The sequence below is a fragment of the Bubalus kerabau genome, chromosome 10 (assembly GCF_029407905.1).
Source record: "Bubalus kerabau isolate K-KA32 ecotype Philippines breed swamp buffalo chromosome 10, PCC_UOA_SB_1v2, whole genome shotgun sequence".
In the NCBI taxonomy this organism is placed as follows: Eukaryota; Metazoa; Chordata; class Mammalia; order Artiodactyla; family Bovidae; genus Bubalus; species Bubalus kerabau.
Window position 1 is genome coordinate 56,794,031 of NC_073633.1, and position 18,358 is coordinate 56,812,388.

General features: G+C 44.7%; 1 protein-coding gene across 1 annotated transcript in view; it reads right to left on the reverse strand.

The window, feature by feature from the left end:
- LIPC (lipase C, hepatic type) overlaps nt 1–14,332 on the reverse strand; it is a 163,371-nt gene extending 149,039 nt beyond the window's left edge. Inside the window, exon 1 of the mRNA XM_055537823.1 lies at nt 14,248–14,332. Within this exon, the coding sequence (XP_055393798.1) occupies nt 14,248–14,332 (85 nt within the window). The remainder of the gene's footprint in view (nt 1–14,247) is intronic.
- Between the last annotated feature and the right edge of the window lie 4,026 nt (nt 14,333–18,358).

An 18,358-nucleotide genomic window follows, 5' to 3' on the forward strand; every position in this document is an offset into this window, starting at 1 on the left:
CTATACTGGGATACTTTGGTAATAAAAAGTTGGGGAAGCAATGGGAGTATTCAGTGAATCAGATGAGTGTTGTAATGGAGGACGACTTAGTAAAGAGTACGTTCTTACAAATGTTGTTTTATGGCCAGTCATGCACAGTTGCATTACATGGTTTCACATACATAAATGACCCATTTCATCCTCACAACAGCCCTGTTGGGTCTCTAATACCAACCCCACTCACTACTGAAAAGCAGAGGCCTAGAGAGACTACAGTGATTTGCTCGAGGCCACCTGCAGTCAGTGGCATAGCCAGGACGGAGATGAGGTTTTTAGACTCCAGATCCACGATCTGTGGTTCACTTCCCCGAAGAGAAGCTGCGGTGTTTATCTTCCCAATCCTGCTCTGTCTTCCGGCTGGGGATCATCCTCTCCTCCTTCGGAGTCTGTGGGGCCTGAAGGGAGAAAGCAGACACCTGGGAGAGGATGGCAGCCATCCCTGACTGAGGCCAGCGTGAGTCTAGGCAGTGGCCTGGCTGGGGACAGCTCGCCTGTGTGGGGAAAATCGCCTCCCCAAGCCAGAGAGAGGCCAGGGGTCTCACAGCAAGCACCTCCCTTGAGGATGACCCTGCCTCAGGTGCCGAGCCAGAGGGTGATGAGTTTTATCACTCACCCCCACCAGGAGCCAGATAAATGGCTCCTTCTTGGTCTCCAGCCAGTTATTGCTCCTGTTGCCAGAAACTCTTAATCATGCTGTTGGAAAGGGCCGAGCCCCCTCCCCACAAGCTGCCAGCTGGCTCCTGTGCACCTCAGCTAGCCATAGCTTTCTGCACCACCAGTAGCAAAAGCCCCCTGTTTGGGCCTGGTTTGGAGGGTATAGACTTATACTTACTTTTCAGTCTCAGGTGTATTTATAAGCTTCTTTTTCTATCCCTGAAGTGCTACCACCCCCAGGGAATTGCTGAAGCTCAAACAGAACAATGATAGCCCCAGGGTTCCCCATGCCTGACTGCCATCTGCAAGCCAAACAGAGATGCCTCAGGAGAAACTAGCCCTGCTGATACCTTGACCTCTGACTTCTAACATCCAGGACCGCAAGAAAATAAATTTCTGTTTGAACCACCAGTCTGTGGTCTTGTGTTATGGCAAAGGAACATACTGATGAATTTTGGATGTGGTAGAGTCCTAACACGAGACCCACACAGAGCTGGTGTGTGGGTACATCTGTGAGTAGATACAGGCCTAGGCACCATGGGTGGACTTCACTGCTTCAATTGATCATCTGGATGTCTCCAGGTGTGAGTGGAAAGGTGGCGCCCCACCCTCCCTTCTGGGTCTTCTCTCCAGCTCTTCCTGCTTTTGAAACAGGAGGGAAGGAGGCAGGGTACATACTTTAAAAGAATGACAGCCCCTGGACAGCACATAAACTGCTTAGAACAAAATAGGTCCAAGATGGTGGACAAGTTAACTTTCACTAGAGTTTGAGTCTCAGTGTTTTCTTGGATTCCAAAATCTCTGTGGATGGTGAGTGCACCAGTGAAATTAAGATGCTTGCTCCTTGGAAAAAAAGCTATAACAAACCTAGACAGCATATGAACAGAGACATCACTTTGCCAACAAAGGTCTGTATAGTCAGAGCTATGGTGTTCTCAGTAGTCTTGTACAGATGTGAGAGTTGAACCATAAAGAAGGCTGAGTGCCAAAGAATTGATGCTTTCAAACTGTGGTGCTGGAAAAGACTCTTGAGAGTCCCTTGGACAGCAAGGAGATCCAACCTGTCAATCCTAAAGGAAATAAACTCTGAATATTCATTGAAAGGACTGATGCTGAAGCTGAAGCTCCAGTACTTTGGCCACCTGATGTGAAGAGCCAACTCACTGGAAAAGATGCTGATGCTGGGAAAGATTGAAGGCAGGAGGAGAAGCGGATGACAGAGGATGAGATGGTTGGATGGCATCACCGACTCAATGGACATGAGTTTGAGCAAACTCCAGGAGACAGTGAAGGACGGGGAAGCCTGGAGTGCTGCAGTCCATGGGGTGGCAAACTGTCAGACACGACTTAGCAAGTGAACAACAAAGATATGATCATTGAAACACATCTGCAAGCTAAGTGGCATCCTCACCATTGCCCTGACAGTTCTGAGGCCAGTCATCAAAGGTCAAAATGTGGGTGGTGGCCTGATTCCTTGAATCCTTGCCCCTTCCCTGAAATATTAATAGTTGGAATACTCCTCCCACTCATTAGCCTATGAAACTCAGCCCGTAAAAACTAAACATGTCATATTCCAAGGCTGCTCTCATTTTCTAAGACAGTCAAAACTCTGTGGAGTGTGTTTCTCTTTAAATAAATCAACTTCTTATCTATCACTTTGTCTCTCACTGAATTCTTTCTGTGATGAGACATCAAGAACCTGAGTTTCATTCATTGCTGAGACCAGGTGTGAGGCTGAGTTCAAGTCCAAATGTGAGTTACATGGTTTCACTTTGAGATCACTTATTCTGATCATAAATCTCAGGGACAGGAGCCCCTCTCTGTGGCTGAAGGAGGTGGCCAGGCCATGGCAACAACACACCAAGAGGACCTCGTCATGGAACAGTGGCAAGACCTCACAAAAGGAGACTTCTCAGGTGCTGTTTTGCTGATGTCACCAAGCTCTCTGTTGGAGGGTCTGGCTCAGCTTGTGAAAATAACTCTGTTCCTAGAGCATTCTTGGGTGAAGAAAAAAATATTTTAACCTTTTCACAGCATCCTTGTTTGCCTTAAATTGGCCCAGAATTTTCAGGCTTGATGTCATGAGGCCTCTTCTTTTTTTTCATCTGCCTGGATTTGGGCTTACCCCTTGTTTCTGAGCTTGACTTTGGGGAACCAGTGGCTGTGATGGAAGCTGAGACACAAAGTGACCAGGACTTTATCCAGGGGTGGATTTTCTCCTGGGCCTTTGAGAGGTAGACATCACTCACAATGGGTAAGATGAGTGCAAACTTCTAGTAAAAGGGGCCAGGCCCAGAGAGGCTCAGAGTATGTCTGAGGCTCCCCTGACATTGAGTAACATTCAAAGTGGGAAACCTCTGAAAGCAAATGTACCCATGTGGGCTCTGAAGGGAGCCAGCATCACCAGAAATAAGCACCAGTGAGAATCCCAGGGATCCTGGAGCTGTGCTTGCAGCTTCGTCCCTCTAAACCACAGTTTCCCCTGTAAAGTAGTGACAATGATACTTATCTACAGGAAGGTTGCATGGATAAAGGAAAACAAATAGACAAAACATTTGGCACATTTAAAGGTTCTCAAAATTATTAGTTACTATTATTTCATATCAGAGAAGGCAATGGCAACCCATTCCAGTACTCTTGCCTGGAGAATCCCATGGATGGAGGAGCATGGTAGGCTGCAGTCCATGGGGTTGCTAAGAGTCGGACATGACTGAGCAACTTCACTTTCATGCATTGGAGAAGGAAATGGCAACTCACTCTAGTATTCTTGCCTGGAGAGGCTTTACCTGGTGGCTCAGAGATAAAGAAATCTGCCTGCAATGTAGGAGACCAGGGTTCGATCCCTGGGTCAGGAAGATCCCCTGGAGAAGGGAATGGCAACCCAGTCCAGTATTTTTGCCTGGAGAATCCCAGGGACAGAGGATCCTGGAAGGTTATGGTCCATAGGGTTGCAAAGAGTCAGACATGACTGAGCAGCTAAGCACATTATTTCATACACCTCATTTCTACTCAAAACAATGTAAACATCAAATGTATATTTTTCATTGTTATTACTCAAACCAAAAATAAATGCGTGTCTGGACCAGTATAAAACAGCCTTGGGAAAGGAAAGGTCTAATGGTTATCTACTGCTTGGCTTGCTCTTACAGAACTGTACCTTCGTCCCCCTGGTGTTTGGGAATCTTTGAATGGCTCAAGGCAACTGCGTTGCACCAGGGTTAAGGCAGGGTCAGTGTTTCATGTTTAAAGTGGGTAGAACTTTGTGTTCATATTTCTTTCTCCCGTTAATGGTTAAATAGCTGACAGCTGATAAGGTAGGTGTTGAAGGTCTCAGGGCACCATGATGGCTCTTGATGAGCCCTGGTGACACTCAGGCTGTCAGTGCTGGAAGGGCCAACACTGGTGAGAGATTGTGGGCTCAGGAGGTGGAGGCAGCCACCCAAGGCTGTTTGGCTAGGGCAGAGGTATCAAGAGGTGTCAATGACATTACCTGGGTTACTGGGTAAGTGAGAAAAGGAAAACAAACACAACAGCAACAAAAACGAGCCTTGCTGGCAGCCAGACCATGATATTCCCAACTGAACATAGACCATGCCCTCAACACAGAAGCAACATGCTACCAAAACCCTCTGCATCTATGTTTGCAGCAGGACAGAAAGGAGGCCACTCTGACTCCAGAAACGTGACCAGACAGTGCCTGCTTCCAGCTAACAAGGAGGGACTGCTGCTCCTGTAGCAATGCCAGTTTTAGCCTCGCCTGCTGGGATGTTGTGGCTTAAATTAAGCACTAATGATTTCACAACAATTAATTAGATTAAGATACCGGATAGCTGAATGATCCCCTCCCCTTTGGACAGAGTCGCACTGAGAACAGCTACTACCGTGCCGTACTGGTGGTGCAGTGCTGAGCACAGCTGCCTTCTGGAGCTCCCCAGCTTCCCCAGCCTTTCTGTAGTCTCACCCAGCACAAGCCCAGATTTTCTAAGAAGCCCCTCTCCACTCCTCATGTAGGGATGCTCTCGAGTTTCTCTGGAGTATGTCTTCCCTAGCTGCAGTAAGCCAGATAATCCTAACTTTCATCTGATTCCAAGTGTGTTCTCTGTAGCCTTTGGCTGGTGAATCTTTACATCTGTAAAATGGGCATAATGATACCTGCCCAGGATATTGTGTGAATCAAGTGATACCATGTAGGTAGGAAGAAGATTTTTTTTAAATGAGTATTTTCTTAATTATTTGGCTGCACTGGGTCTTAGTTATTGCTTGTGGGATCTAGTTTGCTGACCAGGGATTGAACCTGGGTCTCCTGAGTTGGGAGTGTGGAGTCTTAGCCATTGGATCACAAGGGAAGTCCCAGGAGTGAGTTTTTAACGTTGAAATTGCTATAGGTCTAAAAACTAGTGTGATGTGGAATTTGCAGATGGTTCTCTTTTGAAACTCAGAAGAAGGTATTATACTTTTTAAATTGTAGGTTCCTATTCAAGGTTCTATGATGTGTACCCACCTTGGTTTCATTGGTGTAAATCTCTTCTACCATTTAGTGCTTAGGGATAGCAATTAACACGTAAACTTCAAACAGACTTGTTCATGGGTAAGTCTGAGTGTTGGTTGGCCTCAGTCAGGTGAGGTTGCAGAGCCTGTAACTTCTGAGCCCCACCCCTGTCTTTTCCTGCTGATAACATGGCTTTCCATTAGGGAGTGGCTAGAATTTCAGCCAGGCTGTGAGACAGAGCCATCCACCCAGCAGGAAAGGCAGCCAGTGACCGAGTCCCTCCCCTTTCCAAATACCAACTTCAGTGGCAGCCCCACTGCCTCCACAGCGAGGGCCAAACTCATTAGCATGCCCTATGAGGTCCTCACCTCTGACCACTTCTTTTGTGCCCTACCCTGAGCTATAGCAACTGTCTGTGTGCACGTACTCAATTTATATTTAAGAGTGTGTGTATGCTCAGTCACTTTAGTCACTTCAGTCGTGCTGGACTCTTTATGACCCTATAGACTGTAGCCCGCCAGGCTCCTCTGTCCATGGGATTCTCCAGGCAAGAATACTGGAGTGGGTTGTCATGCCCTTCTCCAGGGGATCTTCCTGACCCAAGGATTGAATCTGCATCTCCTGCCATTACAGGCGGATTCTTTACCTCTGAGCCACCAGGGAAGCCCAGCAAACATCTCAGGGATTCCCAATTTCATTTTATGTTTTCAAGTCTCCAAGACTGGCTCATGCTTTTCCTTCTGCTTCCTATATCCTTCTACTTCTCCTTCAAGGCTCAACTCAAATATCACTTCCTCTATAAAGCCTCCTCTGCTAACCTTTCCTGCCTTGTGATGTTTCCTATCTAATTGTGCACTTATCACACCATGTTGAAATTATACCTCTTCCAATCTCTAATACACACAGTTGTAGGGGACTTCAGATTTCATCAGCTGGGAAGCTCCTTGATGAATGGGTGTGCTTTTTCATTTTTGTATCCTCAGGAACACCTTTTTATACAGACCATGGGGCCTGGTGCACAGTAGAGGGTTAATAAATGCTGTAGTTTGTTGTTGATCTTGTTATATTTCAGAAGAAGTACTTTGTTTTCACTCTTTTGGTCTCTCTTGGGACAAGGAAGCTGGAACATTTGTCACTGGAAAGTTTTTCACAGTCACGGAAAGGCCAGTCCTAGTCAACTAGGACTATCACAGACTCTGCCCAACTCATGGTAATGCCCAGCTCAAAGCAAAAGAATTTTCTTGATCCTATTTTCAGGTCTGCCAAGGCATGCTTTACTGTGTATGGTTAATTCATTATTGCTACTAGTATTTTTCTACCAATTACAACTAAATCTCAACTTGGGAATTTCTTTCTTCAGTTAAAGAACCACTGCCTTTTTAGCATGATGATATTTTATTCTGGAGGACTAAATTGTCACAAATATTTAATGGTTTTATATTATTTGGAATATGGCTACTCTTGGGCTTCCCTGGTGGCTCAGATGATAAAGAATCTGCCCAGAAAGCGGGAGACCCGGGTTCCATCCCTGGATTGGGAAGATTCCCTGGAGAAGGGAATGGGTATCCACTCCAGTATTCTTGCCAGGAGAATTCCATGGAGAGAGGAGCCTGGCAGGCCACAGTCCATGAGGTCACAAAGAGTCAGACACAGCTGAGCAACTAACACTCATACTCTCCCTTGAGGGAGGTCAATATTCAGGATCATGAACACTGATATCCCTTCATTTACCCGCTGCAGGATACTGAGAAATGAAAACCAGTTTTGCCCCAGGGTTTGCATTGTTTCTGAGGGAAGAACTTTAAGCCAGGAAGTCAGGAGACCTGGGTTCAAGTCAAGTTACTGTTTTGCCATTAACTGTCTATTTTTGTTTTTCAGTGGTTCTCAGTGTGTAGTCCCCAGACCTGAAGCAACACCTGGGACCTTTAGAAATGCAAATTCCTGGATCCACCCCAGGCTCACTGAGTCAGGAACTTGCTAAGAAATTTAATAGAATTCATTTATTTTATAAATAAATGAGATTTAATAAAATCATATTTTAATAGACTTCTAGTGTACACTAAAGTTTGAGTCTGACTAGTCAAATCGCTTTGCTTTATCATTTTGATATAAATTTTTAAATTATTCAAATCATTCAAGCAAAGTAGTATATACAAACTACAACATTACATAAAATTTGGAAGACAGAAATTTAGATGTAAACTCAACTGAAGTATGAACATGTTTGTTCCTTTTCTTTAGTAATTTTTTTTCCTCAAATACACGTGTTTTCATGGCATTGTAATCAGAAGACACACACAATTAGGTATGGTACTTTTGTCCCACTTAGCCTTGGAATGAAAATACTTAGTGTGCCACTTTTATATCATCATAAGTAGGGGTCCTCAATCTCTGGGCCGCAGACTGGTACCTCCTGTCTGATCAGCGGCGACATTAGATTAGAATAGTGCGCAATAAATGTCTATGCTTGAATCATCCTGAAACCACCTCCTCCCACCCCAGTCCGTGAAAAGCTGTCTTCCATGAAGCTGGTCCCTGGTGACATAAAAGGTTGGGGACCGCTGGTCGTAAGAACTATTTTTAGTAGTTCCACAATACGTTATCTAAAAGCTGTGCCAAAGCGTACCTCGCCAGGACCCTGAAGGTGAACTGGCACACATGGAGGAGAAAGTGCTGGGGCAGACAAGAAGGCCTCCCCTTCTCTGTACTTCCTCCCGCCCCTGCCCCCAGATCCCGCAGAAACATCCAAACTATGAGTGTTTCTGGAAATAGTCATAAGCAGAGAGGAAAGCGATGTCAGTCAGTAGCCTTGAGTTTTCCAGAGGTATCCAGAAACACAGGTTTTCTCTTACCTAAATCCTTTCCTGAAACTCTGAGGCTGCCAAGACGTCGCCACGCTACCTTGTGGCAACATCCAAGAATGACACCTTCTCTTGAGAAGTACGGCTGCCCCCTGACCTGAATCCAGGTCCTAAGCCAGGTGCCTGAGTGTCAGCAGCTGGGGCACCTGTTGTCTACCTTAACAGAGACACCCCACTCTCCGCAGGACTAGCTGGGCTCTGACCCTGGGGCTAGAGTCTGGCCAGGATCCTCAGCATGTCTGGCAGGGGTTCAGATGTTTTACCTGCTCCTGGCCAGCCCCCTGCCCTAGTGGGCTGGACTGCAATCCCTGGCTGACAGGGCCCCACTCTAAAATTAACACTCTTCTAAGAACCAGCATACAGCTATGAGAAATGCTGTGCCTCATGTCCTACGTGGACCTCAGGGATGTCAGAGACACCCCAGGCTGAGGTCAAGGTGGTCACGTGCCCTTGGAGAATGTAAGTGGAACTGCTCAGCCGTGTCTTGTGCACCAGGCCTAAAATTGGGCAAGCCTCTGCCCCAGCCCTGCTTCTCTTTCCCCTCCCCCTGCTGACTCATCTGCAGGGACACAGCATGCCTCATAGCAGTGTGGCAGCTGGTATGGAAAACAGGGCAGTGGTGGGACTCTTGTCCACCTGGCCCAGAATTAAATGTGGCTTCAAGTCCTGAGCCCCTTGTGAAAGGCGAGCAGGGTAGGAGATGGCTTGTGGTCCTGTCTCCCCAAACTTCTCCTCTCTGGGTACCATGCCCTCAGGAGGGCTCCAGACTGGCTCAGCCACAGGGCAGGAAGTCTGGCAGTGTGGTGGGAGGGGCTCTAGCAGAGGGCAGGCACGATTTCACAAGAGTTCTATGGACCGACTTTCTGCTGATTCTACTTTTCATGCACTCGCCTGGGTGAGTTCCATCTCTGGATCCCACCTCGGATGTTACTCGTGATTGACCTTTCCTGCAGTTGTGGAGGCCTGTTAGGAGTTTGCAGGCCCCACTGGGGATGTAATTCTGGGCTTCGCGAGCTTGTGGGGATGGGTGGAAGTGGTCTCTCGAGGGACAGCAAATCCAGGACAGATCTAATTGCTGCTAATCAGGTTGTTTTTTAATTTTTTTCTTTTATGTATAAATACTTAAAACACACACACGCATACAGATTCCATGGCCTTAAAAGTCTTTATCGATCTTTACATATACTTATAATCCCTAGTGATATACAAGTATACGAATTTTTTTATCGTAGTTGTGATTCAATATATAATTTATTTAGTCCTGTTTTCTCCCCCACTTTATCGCATATAAAATTTCCTCATACTTGTTTTTAAAAGCTACAAGACCAATTGTTATGTAACCTTTTGGAGGTCACCGATCTCTTTGATAATTTGCCACTGTAAGTGCCTAAGTGTCAGCAGCAAGGCTTTTATTTCAGATTCCCATCATTACTGCTCCACAAATTTCCTGGCACTTCCAGTAGTAGGTATTCAACACAATGCTTGTTTAAAGGAGGACTTGGCAGTAGCTGGCCGCTCCCTCCTGGATGGTTTACTGTTGGGCATTCAAGTTGTTTCTAGTTTTGGACAGTTGTGATGCACTGCTGCTGTCAACTCCTTCTTACAGTTTTTTCTCCTTCCCAGAAGGCCTGTTTTTGGAAGATATTTGGACTTGGAAAACATGTGTACTTTATTGTCTCTGTGCCTTTGCTTATGCACAAGGAAAGCCTCCTTCTTATGTGTCCAGATTCTCTCCTGCAAGACTCTGCTCACACGCTGACTCCTCCCAGAAGCCTTTCGTCTACCTGTACTTGGAAGTGAGGGCTTCTTCATCGCTACCTGCGCCTTGACTTAGTTAATTCAGGCTGTTGTAACGAATTACCATCGAGTGGGTGGCTTGTAACCAATAGAAACTTATTTCTCACATTTCTGGAGGCTGGAAGTCTGAGATCAGGGTTCCAGCATGTTGAGGTTCTGGTAAAAACCCTTTTCCAGGTTTCCTCATATGGTAGAGAGCGAGCCAGTGGGTTCTCTGAGGTCTCTTTTGAAAGGAGCCCATTTACAAGGGCTCCACCCTCACGACTGAATCACCTCCCAAAGTCCCTACCTCCTAAGATGCCATCCTGATGGGGGTTAGGATCTCAACATACGAATTTTGTGGGGGACACAAACACTCACCCCTTTGTACTCCTCTCCAGTGGTACTCATCACATTTTATGTTCCAGTTGAAAAAAAATTTATATATACATCTTATCTCCTTTATTAGACTATGTTATACCTTATATATGTGAAACCCAGAACGGATCATTTTAATACCATTTGTTCTCTAAGAACTATTTTCAGTTATATGCATGCAAAAATCAGTAATAATCACTATTTTCTTGATTTGTTATTTAGTTTTAAAACAACAATTTAAAAAAGAATACATTTCCACTTTAAAGATGCACAAATCCATTAAAGATATTTCCTGGAAGAACCCAAATTTTCACTTCCCAGACAAAATATTACACCTCACAGTTCACTGTAAAACCTGTTTTACTGTTTTACGTTTTAAACCCAAAAGTCTAAGTGGTCACACAGGAGAACAGAATTGAGGTTGGATTCTATTTCTTTGTTTTTTTAATCAGTATGATATTTTTAATTTTAAATCTACCATTTCTATTTAAAGGCAAAAACAAGCAATAAATACCATGGAATTTGGGATGCAAGATGACAAAGTAAGTTGGGAGGATACTGAACAATTAGACAGTTGAAATGAGCATACGTGTGGTCAATGAACATTAGGGATCAACTATGTAACCGGGAGGTCTCTAAATTGACATTAACAGAGAACATATATTCAAAGAGAAGTGATATAAAACTGTGATCGTTTGAAGTTTTTGTATACATTAATAAAACTCAATTGTAACCACAGCAGTTGTTTACAATTCTGACCAAAAGAACTGATTTGGAGGGGGTGTTAATTTTTATCACTGGCATTATTTAGAATCGTGATGATGAGAAGAAGTTTTTATTACTGTCACATTCTCTGTGGATGATGGCCCCCTTATTGCCCTCTGGCAGTGCAGGCAGCTCCTGTCTTCCTGCCCCTGGTCCACCTGATTCGTCAGTAAGCTTGTGGGGAGCAGGGGTGGCTGTGGAGTCCACGTTGTACAGTGTCTGCTGCACAAACAAAGCAGTTCTGAGTGAGGGCCTTGGCAGGACCTCTAAGGTTGAACTCCCTTTCCTTATACGTGAAGCCAGTTTTCTTTGTGTAGTCCAGACAAAGTAACATTTCTCAAGAAGTTCAATACAGAAACAGATGAAAAAAGCCCAGCCCTTTCTATTAAGCCAAACATGAAAAAAGTACCAAAATTTCTTTGTGACCCAGTGTCACTCTTCTGACTCATTTTTCGTTGTTGTTTGGCAAATACCAGATATTCCTCCCAGTATCGTGTTTCATATGCTAACATGGGATGAGTTTGTTGTTATTATTCAAAACATTAAAAAGTGTTCTCCATTTTAGTCTCTGATACGGTAAATACTGATAGCTGTGTTTCACATAAAAAAGATCTCTTTGGAATTGTGACTAATTTTTGAGAGTGTAACGGGACCTTTTGGGAAGCTGAGAATCGCTGTACTACAGCACCGTCTTCAGTATGGCAGATGCCTATGTACACTTGCTAAATGAGTGAGGGGCTGATGGGCGGGACGTGGAGGCTGCGGCTGGAACTGCAGGGAGGGGCCAGGCTCCTGAGGCAGCGCTGGTGGATATCACTGGGCGGTGGGGGCTGCCAGGGTCTAGGAGCACTGGCTACCATTTAAGCAGTGTTGGCCTCAGGAGGGGGGCCTGGGGATGAGGGTAATGGAGGCTCTGTGTCCTAGGGTCTTCGGGATGCTCACCGTATCTTCTTTCCCTTGGCGTTCGTGGACAGGAATTACCCAATATTCCTCTCCTGGGAGAGGAACTGAGCAGAACGGATTTCTAGGGATCTATGGCTGCTAAACCATGAGGTGAGAGCACCGTGGCCAGAAGCCTATAGCGTTAAGCAGACAGATCCAGTCTAGGGACCTCTTGCTCCTCCTGTGGAATCTCCGGCAAGTCATTTTTCTGCTGTCTGACTCCACCACAAGGGGAAGGTGGGGTGAAATGTTTGTGCAATGTCTGGTATACACTGGGTGTACGATACATTAGTGGGTCCATTAGCAATGCCATCAATAATAAGAAGAAGAAGTAAGCTGGGAGGTCTGGGGTTAAGGAGGAAGGATCCCATGGGAGTTCTTCCTGGTATATCAACACTTGGTCCTGAATAATTCATTGCCGTGGGGGCTGTCCTGTCCACTGTAGCATGATTAGCAACATCCCTGGCTTCTAAGCCCTACTTGCCAATAGCACTGTCTCCCTGGTTCTGACAGCCAAAAACATCGCCTGGGGGGCAGTTTGGAAACTATTCTACAAGGCATAGATACTCAACCTTCTAGGGCTCCATTGTGGGGTGCCTGCTTGCCTGCAGTGCCCCAGGAAGAGAAAGATGTCACACCAGCCTAGTGCACACAGATCTGACTCACTCTCTGCAGAATAAAATTCTGCCAAGATGTTCTGCTCTCAAGGAAACAAAAGGCTTCCTGTCTCTGATCCTTTTCTCTGAAGAACCTTCCTGCTAATGGAAACTTCCCTCAGCGTTTGCCAAGCCGGGACCCTGGGGAAGCAGTAGCTGACCAGCACAGGTTTTGCTGAGGGAAATGTGGCTAATACCCAGCAACCCCGGGGGAGGCTGTCCTGCCTTTCATCCTTTGCCTTGACTCTAATGGCGTCCAACCCCCAAGTCTCTACTGAAACATCTGGTCTGATCAGAAGCAGAACAAATAAACCAAAGGTGGTATATTCATACAGCAGGATGCTACAGTGACCTGAGTGAATGTGTCATACTACATGCAACTGCATGGATGACTTACCAATATGATGTTGAGTGAAAGAAGTCCAGAACAAAAAGAGCACATATTATATGCAACCATTACCAAAAAGCTCCAAAAAGTCAAAATAATCTATGTTAAGGTTCCAGGGATGCGTGTGCAAGGGAGGCTCCTGGGATGCTGGCTTAGGTTGTGAAAATTCATTGAGCACTTTATGATATAGGTATTTTTTGAGATATATGTTATGCTTTGATAAGAAAAACATTCTGGGCCAAGGGGCAGGAAAGGCCCTTCACCAATATCCTTGTGAACACAGGGAGGAAAAATCATGAACAATTCTGCCTGCATTGCTCTAAGTTATTATTAATATTTTTGGACTCAGTTTTGTAAGTGAGATGATGTATGCAAAATAACTAACCTGGTAGTTGACATATAAAATGCTCAATGAATGGTAATAATTAATACTGCTAATAAGTTGTTAACTGACCTAATATACAAAATAATAATTAAATACAAAGAATAGCTTTTTTTCTTAAAGGAGAAAAAAAATGTTCTGGAGTTTTCAGGTATGTCTTTGGGTTTGGAGCTCTCTCCAAGCATAGTCTTAGAGGAAAGAAAAACCAGTAACCAACACAAAAATAAAGTCCCAAAGCCCTGTCTCATTTGGCCAAAGTGTTCAGTTCACTTCAGATCCATCATTTATTGATCCAATGCACTCTTCAGCCAGGAACCTGTGATCCACCTGCCTAATCAAGCATTTGGATCACCTTGACCATCAACCTATGAATTTCCAGAACAAACAGGTGTGACTGCTTAGTCTCAGAGTAAAACTTTGACAGAAAAAGTGAGGTTTAGAAAATGTGCAATGATAGCTCCATGTTCAACCTGACTGGAAAGAAGATTCTATAAATTCTTCTCTTCTGAGAAAGCCAGCAATTAGACAACCTAAGCAAGATAGAAGGTTTCATTACAAGCTGTTCTCTTCAACTGCAAATTAGACACCAAATTAACTCTCAGGAAGATCTGAGACTCTTTCAGATTATTTGCCACCAAAGAAGTCTTAGCCTGACTATTTCTGAATCAGATATGAGAGACACTTCATTGCTTTGAGAAGACTTCTACTCCTAGAGTGGTTTCCTAAAATTTAAATTTCAGAATTTTAGGAAACACCTACAGCTACACGTCCCTATGACCTGTGATGCCGATCATAGAATCACCTAATACACTGTGAAGCAAACTCTATCTGACATAGTCAAAAGGCTTGGATTCACTGCAACGTCCATTTAAAGAAGAAAGTCCATGCCCATCTCTGGAGAAAAGGCAGGCTCTTACCTGGTCCCAGGCTTTGTCCATGGGCACTTGATTGGATTAAGATGCAGTAAAACAAGAAGATAGAGACACACAGGGGATTTTCCATTTCTGTTTCACCTGGGGTCCGAGGTCCTCTTGCTAATTTCTGAAGCTAAAGAGACCAGATTGCCTATTGATACTTTGTTAGGGAAGACTGTCCATTAATAATTAACCTTTTAAACATGTTCTCTAGTGTTCAGACTCTTTCCTTCCTACACCCAACCCCCAAATCTAAATCTGCCTCATACAAAAAAAGAGAATAAGGTGGATTTACAGAAGCATTTTTTATCCTGATACATTTTGAAAATAAAATATCTTGTCATGTATTCTTGCCTTCCAGGGCCAAGGTCACAGTTCTAAATGCATCAGTTTGAAGTTAATATGTTTGGAAATTCTGTCAAAGGTCAGGGGTAGGTGGCTTCCACAGAGTTGCCTAAGTCTCTCTCCAACAGCACTGCCAAGGGGATACAGGCAGTGGTATTTCAAATGCAGACTAAACTCAAAGAGAAAGGAAAGGACTCTGCTATGAGGACAGCCCCATGGGGTCTGTTTTCTGTTGAGTTTAGTGAAACTACCGGTCCTGTGGTTAAAGAGTGATGGGCAAAATTTCTATAACTGAAAGGGGCAGAAAACCTCTAATGTCAGTGTAAAAAGGCATTGGTAAAGGAGCAAAGATGCAGAACTGGATGCTTTTGCTGGGGGCTGCTTTGAAAAATGAGTAAGCACACTCTTTCCTCCTTTGTATTAATGGATGCTCTAACAGTGTAGAGGACTGAGAAGTAAAGCCACTTGGTGAAACCAGACAGGGGAAATGCTACCATGTGATTCTCGTGTAATATTCCTTGGTAAACTTTATTCATTTTTTTCAACTTTTAAAAAAATACCTGTTAATGCCAGGCACTGTTCTAGTACTTGGGATAAACAAGTGAACAAAACAGACCAAGATTCCAGTCCTTGTGGTATTTATATACCATTGGAGATGGGAGAAGTCAGATAAGAGACAATAGATATAATACATAAGAGATTTATGTAGATTGGTAGAATACGATCTGAGTGACAGGAGAAGGATAAGTATGGCTGAGTTAAGGGGGTTGGGGAAGGTAGTGATTTTAAATAGAATGGTTAGGGTGAGTCTTGTTGGAAAGTTGAATTCTGAGCAAGGCTTTGAGGGAGTCGCCCCTGTGGACACGTTGAGGAGGAGAGCGTCAGGTAGTTAGAATAGCCTGTGCAGCCAGTGCCAAGGCCCTGAAGTAGGAGCATGCCTGGAATTTCCAGGAACAGCAAGGAGGCCAGTGACTAGGGAAACATCATTAAAAGAACTTTGGCCTTTATACTGTGAGACATGGGGACTCACTCTTAGCAGAAGAGTGATATAATTTGTGTAATATTTGTAAAAGATCATTCTAGTTTATAAGACTAGGAACAGATCACTAGCAAACTAGGATGCAAGTGGTGAGATCTGCTAGGAGGCTATTACAGTGATCCAGCGAGAGTGATGGCGCCTTAGTTCAGCATGGTCAAAGTGGAATTGGGGAGTGATGGACGGATGGTAGGTGTGTTTTGAAGGTAGATGCAACAGGATTTTCTGACTACTGGGGTGAAGAGAAAGAAGAGTTGAAGATGACTTCAAGGATTTTGGTTTGAGCAGGTGGGACAGTGGTGTTGATATTAGCTGAGACAGAAAGGCTGTGAGTGGAGCAGAGTTGGCGTAGAAGATCAAAAATTCAGTTTTGGCTAGGTGGAGTCTGAGATGCCTCTTAGACATCCAAGTTGAAATGTTGGGCAGGTATTTAGCTAACTTGATGATCACTGCCTGGATGAAACGAACTGAGCAGGACCTTCATTTGGTCCTATTAGTTTGGACAGACTGACCCCAGGGCAAAGCTTAAGACTGTGCTGTCTGGTGGCTGCCCTTCCTTCTGGAGGTCTATGGCATGGAGACCTTCTAGTTGGATGCATGATTCCTGAGCAGAGGCTTCTGTGCTGGCTTTTTGGCTGGCTCCATCCTACCTGCACTGTTAAGCAGGATCTGAAGGTTCCACTTTACTAATTTCCCAGAAAGCTGGAACCTAAAACAGCTGACTATCTACTTGGCTCCTCTCCCCTGGGCCCACCTCATCTCTTGTCTTCTGGGTACTGCCAGGAACCAACTTCACTCCCAACCTCACTCTGCAGATTAACTTACCAAGACACTGGTGAATCCACGTGCCTCCAAAATCCTGGGTCTTCTACCAACTAGCTGTGCACAGTGTTACTTAACCTTCTTGAGTTCCATCTCTTCATCTGTAAAATAAGAGAACATGAGCCAGAGATAATATTTTGAGATATCAATAATATATTTCTCCCAAACTCTCCCTCACACCCTCCCTCTCACCTAAGAAGAGTAAAGTAGACAGAAGCCTATAAATCTTAGTCTTCCTAAAGCTTCAGTTCAGTTCAGTAGCTCAGTTGTGTCTGACTATTTGTGACCCCATGAACCGTAGCACACCAGGCCTCCCTGTCCATCCCCAACTCCCAGAGTTTAGCCAAACTCATGTCCATTGAGTTGGTGATGCCATCCCATCATCTCATCCTCTGTTGTCCCCTTCTCCTCCCGCCCTCAATATTTCCCAGCATTAGGGTCTTTTCCAATGAGTCAGCTCTTCACATCAAGTGGCCAAAGTATTGGAGTTTCAGCTTCAACATCAATCCTTCCAATGAACACCCAGGATTGATCTCTTTTAGGATGGACTGGTTGGATCTCCTTGCAGTCCAAGGGACTCTGAAGAGTCTTCTCCAACACCACAGTTCAAAAGCATCAATTCTTTGGTGCTCAGCTTTCTTTATAGTCCAATTCTCACATACATACATGACTACTGGAAAAACCTTAGCTTTGACTAGATGGACCTTTGTTGACAAAGTAATGTCTCTGCTTTTTAATATGCTGTCTAGGTTTATCATAGTTTTTCTTCCAAGGAGCAAAGGTCTTTTAATTTCATGGCTGCAGTCACCATCTGAAGTGATTTTGGAGCCCCCCAAAATAAAGTCAGCCACTGTTTCCACTGTTTCCCCGTCTATTTGCCATGAAGTGATGGGACCGGATGCCATGATCTTAGTATTCTGAATGTTGAACTTTAAGCCAACTTTTTCACTCTCCTCTTTCACTTTCATCAAGAGGCTCTTTAGTCCTTCTTCACTTTCTGCCATAAGGGTGGTGTCATTTGCTTATCTGAGGTTATTGATATTTTTCCTGGCAATCTTGATTCCAGCTTGTGCTTCATACAGCCCAGCATTTCTCATGATGTATTCTGCATATAAGTTAAATAAGCCGGGTGACAATATACAGCCTTGACGTACTCCTTTTCCTATTTGGAACCAGTCTGTTCCATGTCTAGTCCTAAAGCTTAGGACCTGGCATAAGTGAATTCTAAGCAACAAAGGCAAGCAAAAGGCTAAGAATGTTTTAAAGGGATGTGAATGAAGAAAGAATATTCCTACCTTCCTATCACTAGAAAGAGAGTCTCTTGGACTTTGTAAGTAGATTGGGGGAAGGGAGATTTGTCTAGAGGGCAGAGGGGACAGTACGTTGCTTCCAGAAGGTGGTAAGAACTCAAAGAGGAAATGGCTGTGAGTTTGTCAGCGGGGGAGGGGGGGCAAAATATACCCCTGTGCCTGGTATAGGTTGGGAGTAGCAGTGAGCTACCAGTGACAACAGGTCACGAAGATGGGGAGACTGGGGGTCATCTATGTGGACTGATGGGATAGGACCAGGTGCTCACCTCAACTCCAGGCCTTGGTATTGTGTCTGACCTAGAACTGGTGGTAGGTGGGATTGGGGCGAGAAAGAATCCAGGAGGGCTGGAAAAATAGGAGCTTGAAATTACAATTCGGGTGGGTTACAGAAAGCAAAGCTATTTTTTCTACATCAGAATCTGTGGACAGAGAGTCACACCTTTGCAAGCATAGGTATGTCATGAGTATTAGAGATTTATATGTGAAGTGCCCAGCCAAGTGCCGAGTTTATAGTAGTGTGTGTGCTCAGCCGCTCAGCTGTGTCTGACTCTTGGTGACCCCAGGGACTGTAACCTGCCAGGTTCCTCTCTCCATGGGATTT